We start from the raw sequence: 18,135 nt of genomic DNA on the forward strand, positions 1-18,135 counted from the left end.
TAAGTCACTCATCATGCCTGTGCTGGTGTATGGCGGGGAAGCATGGACAATGAAAGCATCTGATGAGGCGGCTCTTGGAGTTTTCGAGAGAAAGATTCTGCGAAAGATTTACGGACCTTTACGCGTTGGTGATGGCGAATATCGCAGACGATTTAACGATGAGCTGTATGAGCTTTACAACGATATAGACATAGTGCAGCGAATTAAAATTCAGCGGCTCCGCTGGCTTGGCCATGTCATTCGGATGGACAGAAACGCTCCTGCTCTGAAAATATTCAACGCGGGCCGCGATGCTGGTAACAGAGGAAGAGGAAGGCCTCCTCTGCGTTGGAAAGACCAGGTGGAGAAGGACTTGGCTTCACTTGGCATTTTCAATTGGCGTCAGTTAGCACAGAAGAGAAATGACTGGCGTGCTGTTTTGGACTCGGCCAAAATCGCTTAGGCGGTTACAGCGCCAAATAAGAAGAAGAAGAAGTACTAAATTTCGTTCTGATCGGAAAACCGGTTGAGGAAGTAGCCTATTTTTCAATCCAGGTCATAGACCATCTTTGAGCAAAATTTAATTTTCAAACAGGTGGCAATTCTTAAAAAAGTAGCCTATTTTCCAGTCTAGGTCATAAGCTATCTGTGTGCATACTTTCATGCAAATCAGTTCAGTAATTTCCACGTATTAATTTAATTAAAGTTTCCTAATACGTGATAATTCTTAAAATAGTAGCCTATTTTCCAACATAGGTCATAAGATATCTCTGTGCGAAATGTCATGCAAATCTGTTCAGTCGTTTCCGCGTATTAATTTAATTAAAACTTTTTTTAACAGGTGGCAACTCTTCCAAAAAATTTGCCTATTTTCCACTGTAGGTCATAAGCTATCTGCTTGCAAAACTGGATGCAAATCCGTTCAGTCTTTTCCGCGTATTGATTTAATTAAACTTTTTTAGCAGGTGGTAACTCTTAAAAAAGTAGCCTATTTTTCAACCTAGCTCATAAGCTATCTGTGTGAAAACTTCCATGCAAATCAGTTCACTCATTTCCGCGTATTAATTAAATAAAATATTTCTAACAGGTGGCAACTCTTAAAAAAAGTAGCCTACTTTCTCACAGCTATCTATGTGCAAAATTTCATGCAAATCCGTTTAGTCATTTCCGCGTATTAATTTAAATAAATCTTTTTAACAGGTGGCAACTCTTCCAAAAAATTAGCCTATTTTTCACTGTAGGTCATAAGATATCTGCTTGCAAATTTTCATGCAAATCCATTCAGTCGTTCCGGCATATTAAATAAATGAAACTTTTTTAACAGGTGGCAACTCTTAAAAAAAATAGCCTATTAACCAACCTGGCCCATAAGCTATCTGCGTACAAAATTTCATGCAAATCCGTGCGGTCGTTTCCGCGTGATGATTTCCCAAACATCCAAACATACAAACTTTTTACATTTATAATATTTATTAGATTATAATATTTATTAGATTAGATACTAGCTTATACCCGCGGGTTTCACCCCGCGATTTTATACAAATAGGAAAAATAATTTAATGATGTTATATTTTATTTCTGTGCCCATTTCGTTATAGCTCGTTATTTTCAAAGCGAGTTAAGTTTAGGCCGTTAAATTATAAAATCTCCTCTCTCCTCCCTCTAAGTTTACCTTAAAAGGTTTCCAGGTATACGACGCGTGAACGTGAAACCTTCTTGGAGGTACCACGGCGAGTTCTAATATTTCCAACTCAAATTTAGTAACCTGGCCTTGATAAAATACCACTTCTCATTACTGTAGCAAATGCCTCAAGAGAGCTTTAGATTATAAGGTCAAACCCGGCTCTCCCTTTTCCATTTAATGAAATTTATTCTGTCTTCCACACTGGCGACACTAGTGAAACTGGTGACACTGGTACACTGGCGACACTGGTGAAACTGGTGACACTGGCGACACTGGTGACACTGGTGAAACTGGTACACTGGTGACACTGGCGACACTGGTGACACCAGCGACACTGGTACACTGGTGACACAGGCGTCATTGGCGACACTGGTACACTGGGGAAACTGGTGACACTGGTACACTGGTGAAGCTGGCGACACTGGTGACACTGGTGGCACTGTCGACACTGGTGACACTGGTGACACTGGTACACTGGTGACACTGGCAGAGCCGAAGACTCCCGACTCTGGTACACTGGTGACACTGGCGACACTGGTGGCACTGGGACACTGGTGACACTGGTACACTGGTGACACTGGCAAAGTGCGAATAGACACTCCCTAAAATTAATCATTGCCTGTTTACTGTTATATAACGAATTTGCCGCAAGAGCAAAATTATACATAAAATGTTTAAAATAAAGTAATGTTTATTATTAGTAGGAAATGTATTTGTAGCTTGAAAATTTTTGCAATTTTAAACATTCTATATATGTGAATATTTTAAAGATCTCAAGTTCAAAATCAAATACTGAACATCCTATACGTATATTTATACAGATTCTTGTTGAAAAATAGATACTTTTCAGTAGTAGTTTTACATGCTCTTTTTAGATTGTACTTGCTATTTATTATATTTACTTTGCAAAATACTTATGCACAAAAAATTTACTTTATAAATTGAAATTACAAATGTTTGATTTTATGCACATGTATTCCAAGTCCTTATGATGGGTTAAATTATGTCTTTTTCATGAAAATGTTTGGTTTTCTTACAAATTATGAGATGTATATGTAAAAAAAGAAAATTGGATACATTTGGATACATTTTTGGCTTGGTCAGGGATACATTTTCTTGAGACGGCGCGGCAACACTGCTTACCACTACATCACAGCGGTCTACAATGAAATGAAATTATGAAATTATAAGGGCTGGAAATATACAAATAGAAATAAACAAAGAAATTCAAGAAAAAATTGATGAAATAACAGACCGAATTAACAATATCAATAATAGAAATGCAATTTATTATGAAGTGGTCACTCTACTCATGGCACGAAGAAAGAGAATAGTTATTGATAATTTAAAAAACATGTTGAATGGTGTAGCCTTAGCAAAATATAATATTGTAAACCCACTAATTTTAAATACAGAAGAAATCAGTTTGATAGAATTTAAGGAAGACACACTTGTCCCATGTCCGATATTATTACAATTTCAGATGTAAAAATTTATTACCAAAACGATGCACTGATTTATTTTGTAAAAATTCCTCAAATAACAAAAATTTGCAAATTATATCAAATGAGCCCTGTGGCTCAAAATAAAAAAAAAAATGTTGTATTTAAAGAATAATTTAACTGCTAATTGTAAGGGCAACCAGTATCCATTCGACAATTGCAGAAAATCTGTAGGCTATAACTATTGTAGTATTAATATGCAAGATGTTTGCCTTTTACAACTTCTAAACAACCATACAGCAAATTTTCCCACTATGGCGGCGTACCACTTAGAAGAGATTGAAGTAATTAGAGACGGATTAGTCATCGCACGCAGCAGTAAGCTAAACATCGAAGAAAATGGAGAAATGATTAGAGCTAATGGAACCCTGTTAATTACATTTGAAAAACTCTTACGATAAATAGATAGAAATTCAAAGCAAATCATCAGATCGATATTATTGAGCTCCTAGCTCCTAAGAAAACTATTTTAAATGAGACAAGTCAACAAAAACACCTATCATTGCCATTCCTTCATAAACTGCATATTCGAAATAACGAGGGAATGGAAGAGATAAAAGTCGTTCTTGAAAATAGCAAATGGATGTGGTATGGTGTAATTGCAATACTCACAGCAATCATAATAGTAGTACGTATTGTATATGAAGTTAAAGCCCAGAATTATCAAAATAAAAACTGACACTGATCAGCCTCAACATAGTTTGTCAACCATGAACATTGCCAAAAGCAGAGAAGATATTAGAGCCCGCTTGGAAGTAATTGTGGCTGAGAGCAATCACATTTGAGGGGGAGGTTTGTAGTGGAAGATGCCACTTGACACCAGCAGTGTTGCCAGAACTTTTTGGACGAACCGGCTAAATTGGCAAATAAAACCGGCTAAAAACGGCTAAAATGTTTCAACTAAATTTCACATATTTTGTTTAAATAAATCACGAGTAAAAAGACTATTTCTTGGAAAGAAGTTACAAATTCGTGCCGGAAAAAATTTTGCCAGCAAGAATTTGCAATTAGGAAAAACATATGATTGTGGCACATGGTTGGATTTTTTGTCAACGATAATTTGAATAAACAAGTTCGTTAAATTTAAAAATTTACAAACTGGAGCGATTTTAAAATGAAAAATGTAAGTTAATACTTGTTTACTTAATTAATTTAGTTAATTCCAATGATTTGAAAGGTACTCGGCAAAAAAAAACTATCTATTACTATTACTATCTGATATTTTGAATTCTCGCTGGATTTTCGACGAACAAACCTATTGTGTTCCCTACAAGGCCTTTTCAGACTGACCGATTCTCAATACACTCAAATAGAAACCAATACACATAAAAAACGCTGTAAAAATTTCCCTTCGATTTTAAGGCAGTAAAACAACGAACTTAAGTTAAAATCAACCGAGGCCATATGTTGACAAGGGATGCAAAATCACAGTTACACAAAAGAACTGGTCAGATTTTTCAGAAATTCCTTCAATTCTGATTTAAAATAAGATACTAAATGACTGCAGATCTCCCATTTAGATGACCAGTCATATGACCGGCAGATGTCTCGTAGGATTCCCAGAGAGTTTTGCTTTACATAGAAATTTGTGCTATTTCATTTTTATTTTGACTGACTTCAGTGTTGGTTCCTTTAATTCAAGTTGGCATTCGGTTTGTGGAATTTAAATAAGTTCTCAGCAAAAAAGTTTGTTTAAAAAAATACATATGGGTATTTCCATACGTCGCATACGTGACAGTCGTACGTTTCAATGTGATACAAAAAAGGAATACCATTTGTTTTCTTTAACTTTTTTGGGCATTTGTATAGCACAAAATTAGCTCTATATTTAACCGATAAATGAAAACAATCGAACTGCTTGGTCCTGAAATATAAGCATTTAAAGAGAGTGTCGTTACGTGACAAAAAATGGAAGTTGATTTTTTCTTTTCTTACAAAATCGCAAAACTCTGCGAATTGTGGATGGCTATTTTCATGAAACTTATTTTAATATGATTTCGAGCAATTCTAGTTTTTAGAGTTTTTTGAATTAATGCAACTTGTTTCAATTTCCATCGTTATATTTTGGTTAATATTGCTTTTTAATGAATTTTTAACGCAAATAAAACATGTATTTTATATCGAATATACTTTATATTTTGACTTCAGCGCCAATTCAGGGTCAATTTTGATTTATTATGTTTCAACCACATACGCCAAATTCGAACCAAATCGGGCCATAAATACAGTTTTTCGAAATATCTCGACCTTGGCGCCACCTAGGAAGACCATTTTACTCAAACATGATTCTACTTACATAGCCAGTATATATTTTAAAAAAGCAGACAAATCGGTCTGTAAATACGTTAGATATAAGACTTTTATTTTTTTTGTCGTGGTGGACCTTCCGATAGAAACACCCATATGTGTACATAGTGCTTGAAAATATCAATTTTTCCCTTACCTTAAACCTTTGGGAGTGGGCAAAAATGATGTTTTGTAATTTAGGCAGAATTGAATATGCGCTATCTGGGAAGACAATATCTACATGTAATATTTATTCTGTTTGTTGGCACTATATCCATGGGCGTAGCCATAGTGCCCTGAAATGCCAGCTTAATAGGGTCGAGAAAGTGTTAGGGCTGTTAACTTATCTATTAACGATTTAACTATAGTTTAAAATAGATAAGTTTACGGCTTAATGCTTAATTATTATGCTTAATTTGTTAAATGGCTCATCAAGTCGATTGACCATGTATGTTCTTGTGGTGTGATTGAACCAGCCGCTGGTGCGACTTCAAAAACTATTTGAAAATTTTATGATTGTACCAGCAGGCTGGTGTCGTGAGTGGTGAAATTATCTGAATTTTCTAAGCAATAAATATTTTGGAGGAAATTTCTTGCACTATATGAGTAAAAGCTGTGTTTGTGGAAGATTAAGTTCACGATATTGCAGTTGTGAATTACAAAAAAAAACAATGTTTAACAAAATTGTAGAAAAATTATGAAATTTCGGCTCTAATCATTTCGGTATTCCTCGACCTCATTTGTAAAGAAATGAACATTGTACCAGCATGCTGGTAAGTTATATTCTTCGAGCTTGATGGTACAATCACTTGATGGAGCCGTCAAGCTGGTGTCGTATATTTCCCCTTTTATACAAAAAGGTTTTTGGTTGGATAAAATATTAACTTTTTTCCAGAGTTCATTGTTTTTCTGTTTGCGTGTATACTTATATATGTATGTATATGTAAGTAAAAAATTTTAGCTACCATTTTTAGCCACAACGACATTTTTTATCTCTTTTTTAGCCCTTTTCTTAAAGAAATTTGGCTACCACTAAAAATAATTCGCGGCAACACTGGTTAGAATCATAAGGGTCTTAGTGACATATATAAAGAGATGCAAGTCATTTCGGACATTGTAATGCCATCTATTGGCCTGGCAATAATCATTTCAACTAAATTTACCCAAAATTTACAATAGCTAGTCAACTTTAACTTTAATTATCTTAAAACAATGTCAGACCTACATAGATCCTTTTGATTCTAACCCTTTCATATGTGGTTTTTAAAAGGCCTTAAAAGAAAGCAATCTCAATTTTGTGCTTTTGTTTATAAGTAATTATGAATTGTTATATAGCTTCGGAATGAGGAAGAATTTTTATATAAGGAAAGGGATATGGCTGTTCTTAGTGTTAGCTTTTGTAAAAAATTATATCAGTGAAGTTACTTAAATAGTTCTCTTTCTTGCAGTGTCACTCTATATGCCGAATTCCTTCCTTCAAAATACAAGGGAAAATGCGTGGTATTAATGGACGTAAGTTAAAAAAAATAAACAGTTTTCACTTCCTCTTCTATTAAAAAAAAGGCTTTTCCATACAAAATTAAGTACGTTTACGAGGTTAACGCGATTACGAGGCACTTACGCCATTATATATATGTATTTTGATATAAGTATGTTGCCTTTTTTTCTTATCATTTTATTTCTAAATACAATTCATTTATTTCAGGGACTAAAAATAACTGTTATCCCGAATTCAAAAATTGGAAACGTTGCCCAAATTCTAAAATTTAACGAAAAAGTTGTTTAATAACAGTTATTTTTATTTCGCCGATAAAAGGTACAACCCAACGTTTACTTTATACGCTGCTTGATAACAGTTATTTTCCAACGTTTATTGTAGCCGTTGTTCGATAAACGTTGTAAAATAGGATATTGATGGAGATGGAGTTGGAGAAGAAGATAAAAATAAAAGTGGAAGATTGAAAGAACTCTTATCAGGCAAAGTAAAAATAAACGTAAGACAATAACTGCTATCAAGCAACGTAAAAAATTAACGTTGGGAAATAAATCTAATTGACAGAAAAATATTTCCCCTGCGTAACAATTATCAGGCAGCGTTGTCTGCCGAAGGGCGAACGCCATTTCAAAAAACTTGTTGTGTATGTTGACTGGGACCAGACGGCAAGAGCACTGCTCAAATCCGAAAAAAGTAAAAAAATTAGGTATTTAAAAAAGCTGAAATAAGACTAAACGTGAATTTTTCACTGATTTTTATTTGGTTTACTTTTGATCTAAGAAAAAACTTTGAGCTTATTCTGCTTTGCTCCTTTCTAAATAAAAGCTATGTTTACTGTTAGTAGTTTATTGTAATTTTTGGTATGACTTCACACAAACATAAGCATTTTGACTGTATGAAGACAATATAAAATAAAGTCGGTTTATCCGGTTTTTTCTTAATTTCAAAATCGGGAACAGTTTATTTTCCAAATTGCAATTTTTCGAATAACTCGAAAACCGGTTTTGGAAAAAAGTCGAATAGTCGAACACCCTAATATATGTGTATGTATATTAGACTGCATCACCAAAAAAAGTTGCGGCTTTTCCGCCGCGATTACAAAATCTATTATATTTTAACACTCCCACCAAAATATTTCGGAAAAATATTAAGATTTAAGCGAGCTGGACCGATTTGAAAATACCTTCAAAAATGGAGTTTTTAATGAATAAAAATAGTTTCTCAAGGAACTTTTTGAAAAAAGGCCCCTCAGATGACAAAACAGATTAGGCGTAAAAACTCTGCATAAAAGATTTAAAAATCTTTTCAACGGAATCGTAATAATGCGATTTTTGATGCTGTTTTTTTACTTTTTGCAAATATTGATTTACGAAAAACTTAAATAACTCTGCCTAAACTATTCTGATTTAGACTTATGGGATCTCGGTAGAAAGGTGTTTCCCACTATTTTTATTTATGTGCAAAAAAGGTCATTCGTATACAAATTTTTGCTTTTCAAATACCAACACATCTTAATTCAACTTTGAATGATGTTCGTTCATCCTACCTTTCTCTTTCATCCTTTGAGTGTGTTTATTAGCAAAGAAATAAAAAGGGTGAGCAAATATCTTTCCAATGATACCTCACAAGTCTAAATCGGAAGAGTTTAGGTTCAGTTATTCAATTGTTTCTCATACCAATCTTTGAAAAAAGTTAAAAAACAGCATCAAAATTTTCATTACGATTCCGTTCAAATTTTTTGTTATTTTTTTAATATTTTTATGTAAATTTTTTAAGCTTAAACCGTTTTGTCATTTGAGGGTATTTTAGCACACATCTTTAAGAAACTATTTTTATTCATAAAAACTAAATTTTTGAAAGTATTTTCGAGCAGATCTTCAGTGGAGAACTATGATATTTCTACAGATATATCATTTTCCAAAATTTGAATGTGTGCAGATGATGTAAAGCTTTATAAATCGTACGTTTCAATTCAAGAAAGGTCTTTGCTACAATCAGACTTAAACAGCATAACCTGGAACAGGTATACAATTTTGTGGACCTTGGTATCGCAATGGATCCTAAGCTTAATTTTAATCTTCATATTAATGTGACAGTCAACAAGGCTAAAGGTGTACTTGCATTTGTGAAACGATGGTCAAAAGAATTCTGTGACCCTTATATCACTAAAACCCTGTTTACAACATTAGTTAGGGCAATTTGAATACGGTTCGGTGGTTTGGAATCCAAGGTATCAAATTTTCTCAGACAAGATAGAATCAATTCAAAAACAATTCCCACTTTTTGCTTTAAGAAATTTCCGTTGGGATTCTCAATATAACCTTCCCCTTATACGAGCCGATTAAAACTTATTAATCTTCCTACACTTTCCAGCCGCAGGCAAATGCTTGGTACAACTTGTATAATTAAATTACTAACAGCCTCAATTTCAAGTCCGCTTCTTCTGGACGAAGTTGGCCTTAATGTTCCCTCCCGGGTATCAAGACACTATTGTCCCCTATTTCTGAAAGCTTGTAAAACTAATTTTGAATTGCACGACTCACTCCGTTGCTTATGCCAGGATTTTAACGCTCATTCCAGCAGGTTTGATATATCAGATCCGCTTTTCAGCATTAAGAAATCGATACTGTCCTCTCGCAATAAATGAATCATTAAAATAAAGACATAAAATCGGCTGATGAATTTGGTTCTGTAGCTGAACAGTTTTAGATCTCGACACTTAACAAACTCCTGCCTATCGTGACTCGGCGCAAAAATTGAAAATACTGGTTCCGTACGTCATGCGGACTGCACCCCTCGTGCGGATGTGCGGGAATGGAGGGTAAAACCCGTTGGTATTATTATTATTATTATTAAATCGGTCAAGCTCGCTTAAATCTTAATATTTTTCCGAAATATTTTGAAGGACATCTTATAATACAACAGATTTTATAATTCCAATGGAAAAACAGTACCAATTTTTTTGTATGGGGAGTGATGCAGTCTAATGTATATATAAGAACAGTTCATTGAAAATTCAATTCAAAAGTTAGCAATGAAAAAGACAACATCTAGAGGCGTGAACGACCGATTAATTGGCATCGGCATCAGTTAGTATCGGTCAAATCAACCGCATCGGCCGTTTTTGGCCGATTCTTAGCCTTTTCTTTTTACTTTTTTCGCACTTCAGTCGATGTTATTTATTTCTTACTTTTTTAATTCGTTTAATGCTTAAAATGTAATAAATGAGTTCTCATGTTTCATTTCTATGATGTACGGTGGCGAGAATGTAAATAAGGAATCCACATTTTAGAAAGGTTTGGCTATTTTTCTTTGTTTAAAAAATGTTTATTATGTTTTTATGAAAATATAGCTTACTATCTAAACAATACCCTGTAAATCAAAATCTTAAACTTTGTAGAACATTTATATTTACAAGTTCGACAAATCTTAACAAATGTACATCAAAGTTGGAAACTGTTTAATCCGATTTTATAGAAATTTTTTGAGTATGCAGTTTTTTTAAATTTTGGTATAATAAAGGACTTATCGTTGATTTTTGGCAATTTTTTGTTAACGCATTTTCTTCCATACAAAGTATGTTCGAAAATATTTTGTACAGAGGAAATTAGCAACAGCTTCCACAAAAAATTTGCCAAAAATGAATGGTAAGTCCTAGCTACTTAAAATTTGCACTTCGTTATAAAAAAATTGAATTGGCTACAAAGTTGCATACTCAGAATGTTACTAGAGTTTCTAATTAAAAATCTCTAGAATTTCGCTAATTTTCGTACAAAGTTTGAAATTTTTACTTGCGTAGTTTTTCTTAGATAACGAGCTACACTTTCATACAAAAATAATAAACATCAAATAAACGAAAGGGAATTAGCCACAGAATGCCAAAATGTCTCTTCGATATTTATATTTTCGTCACTGTATGTATTGTTACGATCATCCTTGAATTAATCTCTGAATTCCTAAATCTTTCGGGTTCTTCTCACTGGATTGTTAAATTATTTACGTTACAACAATACTTTCATCCTTAATTTAAAATCTACGGTTACTGTTTATTTAGAAATCGTGTTGAAAACACATTTGTAGTCAGCAGAAGCTGCATATATTTACTACTATAAGTTAGGGATGTAAATTACGGTGAAAACATCGATGTTTGAAGAATCGATGTTTCGATAAATTACATCGATGGCAGTTCGATGTATTGAATGAAAACATCGATGCTTTTACAGATGTTTCTAATTTTTATTCAACCCGTGTGCTGATTGAAAAATTTTAACTAACGGTAAAGATTACTGTTTCTTATTGTTAACATATTGACTCAGAGAAGTGGGTTTACAAAACAAATGCAAAGTAAAACTTTATTCACATATCACCTGGAATGCAAAAAGACGTAACAAACATCGTCGCTGAAATTCAAAAAGTGGTAACTAATACAAAATTAAAATTCAGTTTTTGATTGATATGCTGGATTTCATCGAATTGCAACTCCCACATCTTTTAATGAATAAAATAAAAAAATTTTCAACAATTTTTATTGAGCTCGAGGCCGTTTTTTAATGAAAGTTTTATGTGGAAAAGCAACAATAATTAGAAAAAATGGTAGAAGTGATAGCTATTTCGGAAATCACCACATTTCCTCATCAGACTTCTTTCAGTAGGCTTCGAACCGACGATCCCACTGACTCAGCCAGTTGCCTGTGCACTGTGCTAAGCTCGCCTTGTAAATTATCGTTGCTTTTTTCCCACTTTTTCATTTTTGTTATGCCAACACAATCAAGAGCAGCTATTCCGCTGAAATTCACTTGATCATGTGGTTGTTGGTTTTGTTGGTTTTTGCTAATAATTCTATTTTTAGAATGTTTAACTTTTTAGGTGTGCTCGTCCTTGAGTTATTTGTTTTTTTGTTAACGGCCTCGAGCTCAATAAAAATTGTTGAATATAATTGTTATAAGGCCATAAAATAACAAAAAAAAAAACACATAAAAAAATTTTGTAACGACTTTTTCCATTTCAGCTACGATGTTGTTACGTCTTTTTGCATTTCAGGTGACGATATATTTACATTTTTCTTTTCACAAATATTGTAAGCAAATTTAAATAAAATTTCACTGAGCCCGCTACCAGTTTATCAAAATACATCCAGCACAGGCTTCATTCGTTTATTACTCTAAAATATTAACAAGAATTAGGATCTCTGGCGTAATGCATGTATGTACACTGCATACTTATAAACCAATTAAAGTATTTCTTACTTATATATAGGGTTGCCAGATTCTGAAACGGAGAAAGGAGTACATTTCTATTTTCGATAGAAAAAAAGCAGTACAAAACTTAAAAAAAGAGTACAATTTTTGTTTCAATTTTTTTGTGCAATTTATTGTTACGAATTGCCATTATTTAGGACGGATATCCTAGAAATCTTTTTCAAAGCAACAATATATGTTAAAAATAAATAACTAAATTCCACAAAAGAATTCCAGGCTATTCCTGAATGTATGGCAATTTTTTTAATTTATAATTTAAAAATTTTCTGATTTTTATACCCGAGCTCCCTGCACCTACCTGCCTACGACCATGCTTACACCTTTTCACTATCAGTATGTTCAAACAGGCCAATTAGCTGAGGCAAATAAACTTTAAATTGCGGAATTGGGTTTTGTGTTCACACATATGTCAGCTGCGCAATTTTTTTTTAATTATACTTGCGTTTATTTGTTGGATCTGCTTATTTTACATCTAAATATTAAGCCTAACAACAAGTTTAAAAATCTTACGTCTAATTTTACAATAATGTACAATAATAACACTGAGGTTGAGCCCTGTAGGTTTAACGTCGCTCAATTAAAGGCTGGTAGATCTCTTCTTCGCAGGCGTGTTATATTTGTTGTGTTGCACAGGCCACTTGCCAGTGGATTTGGGTGGTTACGCAGTTTTATTTTGTATTTTTCTCTGCTGCTGTCGATTACAGATTTAACCAGCGGTTTACCAAGGTCTCTATGTATATTTTCATTGAGGACATACCACGGTGCTCCCGTTAAGGCCCTTAGCGTTTTAGATTGGAATCTTTGGATCCTGTCAATGTTGGTTGCACAGGTCGTACCCCACAGTTGAATACCATACATCCATATAGGCTTAATCACTGTATTATATACAAGTACTTTATAATATAGTTTCAGTTATGATTTACTGTTTATAAGCCAGTTCACGCTAGCTGACTTTAGCTTCATTTGTGTAATCTTGGTTGATAAGTGTTTGCGCCAAGTTAGTCTCCTATCCAAGTGTATTCCTAGATATGTCACCTCATTGGCTTGGGGAATATGGACATTATTTAATTTGATTGGGGGGCATACTTGCGGTCTGAGTGAAAATGTTGTATGTTTACTCTTCTGTTCGTTGACTTTTATGCGCCAATTTGCCAGCCATTCTTCTATGCATAGTAAATGTTCCTCTAGTACTCTTGAAGCTCTGTTGGGAAATTTATTACGACTTACTAAGGCGGTATCATCAGCGAAGGTGGATGTGAGTATATTCTTGCTAGTTGGAATATCTGAAGTGTAGATGATATACAGCATAGGCCCGAGTACACTACCTTGAGGAACGCCAGCCGTTATCGACATGTCTTCTGAAGTGAAATTAGATACTTTAACAGCAAATTTTCTGTTAGTTATGTATGATTCAAATATTTTGTGGAATTCCGGCGGCAACAATTTTTTAATTTTATATATAAGACCGTCGTACCATACTTTGTCGAATGCTTGTTCCACATCGAGAAAAATTGCAGAGCAGTACTCTCTGAGCTCAAATACCCTTCTGATTTCATTTATAATTCGATTAACTTGTTCAATTGTACCATGATATCTTTGATAGGAGTACTTTTTCGAATACTTTGGAAAGACAGGGCAGTAAGCTTATTGGTCTGTATGAAGACGGCTATCTTCGACCTTTTCCATGATTTCGGAAAGTAACCGAATATGAGGATAGCGTTGAAAAGGTCAGAAAGAATTGCTAGTGCAACATTCGGTAGCTCTATTAGCATTTTCGGAGTTATAAAATCAGCAACCGGCGATTTCTTTGGATTAAGCTGCTTTACTATAGCTTTTAGTTCTAAAGAGTTCGTCTTGCTAGGTGTGTATAGCTCATTTGTATTTTTGGTTAGCCGTGGCAGCCTGAAGTTGTTCGTTGGACAGATTGGTTGAAACACATTCTTTAAATGGTGTGAAAAACACTCGGCTCTCTCCTGCTCACTACGAGCCCAGGTTCCACATCGGTTCCTAATAGGCATTTCTGTAGCCACTGGTGGTTTGAAGTATTTTAGCGATTTCCATAGAGAGTATCTTTCAGTAGAATTCGGGAAAGCTTCCTAATGTACCTTGGCAAGTTGCGATCCTCTGCACGTTTGAGTGCTTGTTTCAGTTTTCTACTGGCAGCTTTATACAGTAGCTGTGAGGTTGGTGAGCGATGGCTCTGCCACTGTCTTCTTAGGCGCCGCTTTTCTGCCACAAGTTTTTCTATTTCGGTATTTGTAACTGATGTATGCGTAGGTGGTACTTGGACTTGATTTGGTGTTGCCAGGCCAGCGGCTGTAGTTAAGGTTTCTTTAAAATGTTCAACAAGGGAGTCTATATCACGCTCGCAGTTAAGTGCAGCGTTTAATTTAAGGTGACTACTGATGTACTTTTTATATTTAAGCCAGTTGGTGTTATTTGAAGTTAGACGAGGCTCAATTTCGATATTTTGGGTCTGTTCATATAGTTTTATTAATATAGGGGAGTGATCGGATGATAGTTCAGGTAGAGTTTCTGCTGTTATGTTATTTCTATATATGTTTCTTGTAATTGCGAAATCTATTAGGTCTGGTATCTTCTTTATATCGGCCAGTAAGGCCAGTACCAGGAGATGTGACCTCTAGTCTATTGTGCCTGTTTATAATGGTATTGTATAGTTGCCGCCCTTTTGGGTTAATAAGGCGTGATCCCCAGTACGTATGCTTTGCGTTGAAGTCGCCTCCTGCCAGGAATCTATTACCTAGGCTATCAAAGAAATCTTTAAAGTCATTTTCAGAGATTAAAAATCGCGTTGGGCAATAAATAGCCGATAGATTCAAGTCTCGGTCGCGGTTTCGTAAGCATATGGTAGTTGCTTGCAGACAGGCTGTTGCTTTTGACTCTAGAATATTGTGCTTTAGACGATTTCTAATCAGCACCGCTGTGGCATAGAATTTGTATCCAGGTATGGAGAAATTATATTTATTTGTTAAATGTGTCTCGGACAGTAGCATAACATCTATGTTGTATTCAGTGATTTTGAAATGAATTTGAAAGTGAAATTGACTGAGTTCTTATATTAAAACGTTATATTTAAAACGTTATAAATGTTGTAGTTTTAATAATTAAAGCGGGTATAAGATATATAAATGTCTATTTGTTGCCGTTAAACTTCCCGGTGGCCGTTTCTCCGTGTGCGCGCGTTGGCTGTTGAATTTGGAATGTTTTACCTTTCTCCACTTTCTTTTTGCAGTACCAAGAAAGTTGAAAAGCAGAGAAGGTGTTAGGGTGCTCCTTCATTACAATCGGTTGATTGTACACTGTCATTCCAGCACGTTTGACGTATCGGACTCGATTTTTACTATAAAGAAAACTATTATTTCCACTCTCAATAATTGAAATACTATCTTTAGCATATCCAATCAGCTGATGAATTTGATTCTGTAGCTGAATAGTTTTAGATCTCGACACTTAACAAACTCCTGTTTCCACTACTCGGCACCAAAAAACTAAAAAAAAGGTTCCGTACGTCGTGCGGACTGCGCCCCTCATGCCGGTTGGGCGAGAATGGAGGGTAAAAAGTCGTTGGGATTAATTAATTTAATTCTTTACTGCATAAAAACTAAAATTTTGGGAAATCAAGTTTGAATTTTTGTATGAGACCTAACTCTGCTTTCATGTAATTGACATTGTGAAATATGTAGTTTCCGTGTACACATGGTATTCAGGGTTTTGGTATAACCTAGGACATCCAAAGGTTAATCAAGTCAATCCAATAACTCAAAAAAAAAAAATTGCACATTCATACTTCTGCCATAAGGGCGACGATATGTATTTACTTCACATTTATTAATTTTTTATACGCATGTCCCACATATCTTCGTAGTAAGAAAATATTTCGATACCTGAGTGAAAGATCGACCTATCTCGGCAGCCAGTTCGAAAACGCCCTATATCAGAAAACTTTTCAAGAACGCCCTACTTCAGAATTTTATTGAAAAACACCCTAGCCCAGAATTTGGTTTAAGAAGGTGCTATTTCAGATTTTGGTTTAAAAACGCCCTATCTCAAATGAAAATGTATTGAAAATGTGCTGAGGTGGGGCGTTTTTTAATCGGCAGCTAAGTTAGGGCGCTTTTTAACCGAATTCTGAGATAAAACGTTCTTGAAGTGTTTTCTGAAATAGGGCGTTTTCGAACTGGCTGCTGAGATACGTCGATCATCCACTCAGGTGTCGATTTTCAGTTAATATTCCTCTATTTGCATGAAAACAAATCATAAAATGTAAGTTTAGTACTCCACTCTACTTACTCAACTAAATTTATATTTGGCTATTAGTTAAGATTGTCTTTTCAAATGGAACCATTTAGTTTACACATATGTATTAATAAGGATTAATCAACCAACTATATTAAAAATTTTAAATAAAATTTTGAGGGATTGTAGTCGAAAGTTCAAGCCTTAATTTAAGCCTAAGTGGAAGATTATATCACCTTTTATTTCAACATTTCCCGCACCAAAATCAGTGTTGCCCTCTGTAATCAATGAGGTATTTCAAAAACGAAGAAATTTTTAAGCGTATTTTATGAAAGTATAGTATTTTTAAAACCAAATATTTTAGTGGTATGGACATATATTAACTTTGTATATATTTATTTTATAAAACGAAGGTCACTCGACTGTATTAAGAATCACATCTTTTTATTTTTTCAGTGCTTCTGGGCTTTGGGCGCTTGCTTTGAAATTACTTTGGCCTTAGCAGTTTACCCTAACTTTGGTTGGCGTTGGCTTTTGGGCTTATCGGCGGCACCATTATTACTATTTACTGCTTTGACACCGGTAAATATAAAGGCTTTTATTCAAATATAACTGTATGTATTGTTATCTTAATATACGGGGTGTTTGGCAGACGGTTGAACATACGAAAATGGAGAATATTTGGGACCAAAGAAATTGTACCTAAATCCCAAGATTTTATTTTTTTCCCTAAAACTTCAAACCCAATAACTTTATTTAAGAACGATAGAAAAGTAGCAAAACTTGTTTGCTTGTTTTTATCTTAACTAATGGCGGCAGCTGCGGTGTAGTAATTAGCAGTGCGCGCTTTTCTACTAGCGGTCGCCCTTTGGCAGGCAATGGTAAACCTACGAGTCAGCGCTGCTGACAGACTTCGTTGAAAAATCGTAAAATTACAGCAACTAATCGTTATTTCGGCCAAAAAACGTCAAATTTTTATTTATTACACTTTTTTTAACAATAAACAAATAAAGAAGTATAAGCTCGGGCGAAACCCAACTTTGTATACCCGGCACAGATATCTAATAACGTAGTTTCGACTTTCTCTAAACAACCTTTGCAAGATAAGCAGGGGTGTTTTCCCCGATTTCACACTTTTTTGGATAATATGCTGAGTTAGACTTAATGATATAATTGGCGCCGTGCAAAAAAGCAATGGGAAATTACGCCATATGGCTTTATTTCCCTTCACATGGATATGGCTTTACATATGTCCATGGGGAGAGTGAAATAAAGCCATTATCAAAAATGTTACATATGAGAAATCAAGTCATGCGATCTTATTTCAGTGCAAAAAGTAAATGTTGTCTCTTTAGCGGCAGTCCTCGTTGGCTCGTCACCCCAGCCTTCATATAAAATTGTTCCTTTGTTTGCTTTTGATGATATACATGCATATGTATATGAGGTTTTCTTTTACATCAGTAAGATATATATATGTATATGGCGGCCGCTGTGGTGTAGTGTTAAGCAGTGCGCGCTTCCACTCCGCAATGCCTGGGTTCAAGCCCTAGTCAAAGCAACATCGAAAAAAAATTAGAAAAAAGGTTTTTTCTTAGCAGTGGTCCCCCTCGGCAGGCAATGGCAAATCTCCGAGTGTATTTCTGCCATAAAAAACAGCTTCTCATAAAAAATGCA

General features: G+C 34.6%; 1 protein-coding gene across 1 annotated transcript in view; it reads left to right on the forward strand.

The window, feature by feature from the left end:
- Positions 1-18,135, forward strand: part of LOC118742239 (synaptic vesicle 2-related protein) — a 158,233-nt gene that overhangs the window by 48,882 nt on the left and 91,216 nt on the right. Inside the window, exons 4-5 of the mRNA XM_036474158.1 lie at positions 6,900-6,963; positions 16,918-17,043. Of these exons, the coding sequence (XP_036330051.1) occupies positions 6,900-6,963; positions 16,918-17,043 (190 nt within the window). The remainder of the gene's footprint in view (positions 1-6,899; positions 6,964-16,917; positions 17,044-18,135) is intronic.

The sequence above is a fragment of the Rhagoletis pomonella genome, unplaced genomic scaffold, assembly GCF_013731165.1.
Source record: "Rhagoletis pomonella isolate Grant_MI unplaced genomic scaffold, Rhpom_1.0 Rhpom_scaffold_00007, whole genome shotgun sequence".
NCBI lineage: Eukaryota > Metazoa > Arthropoda > Insecta > Diptera > Tephritidae > Rhagoletis > Rhagoletis pomonella.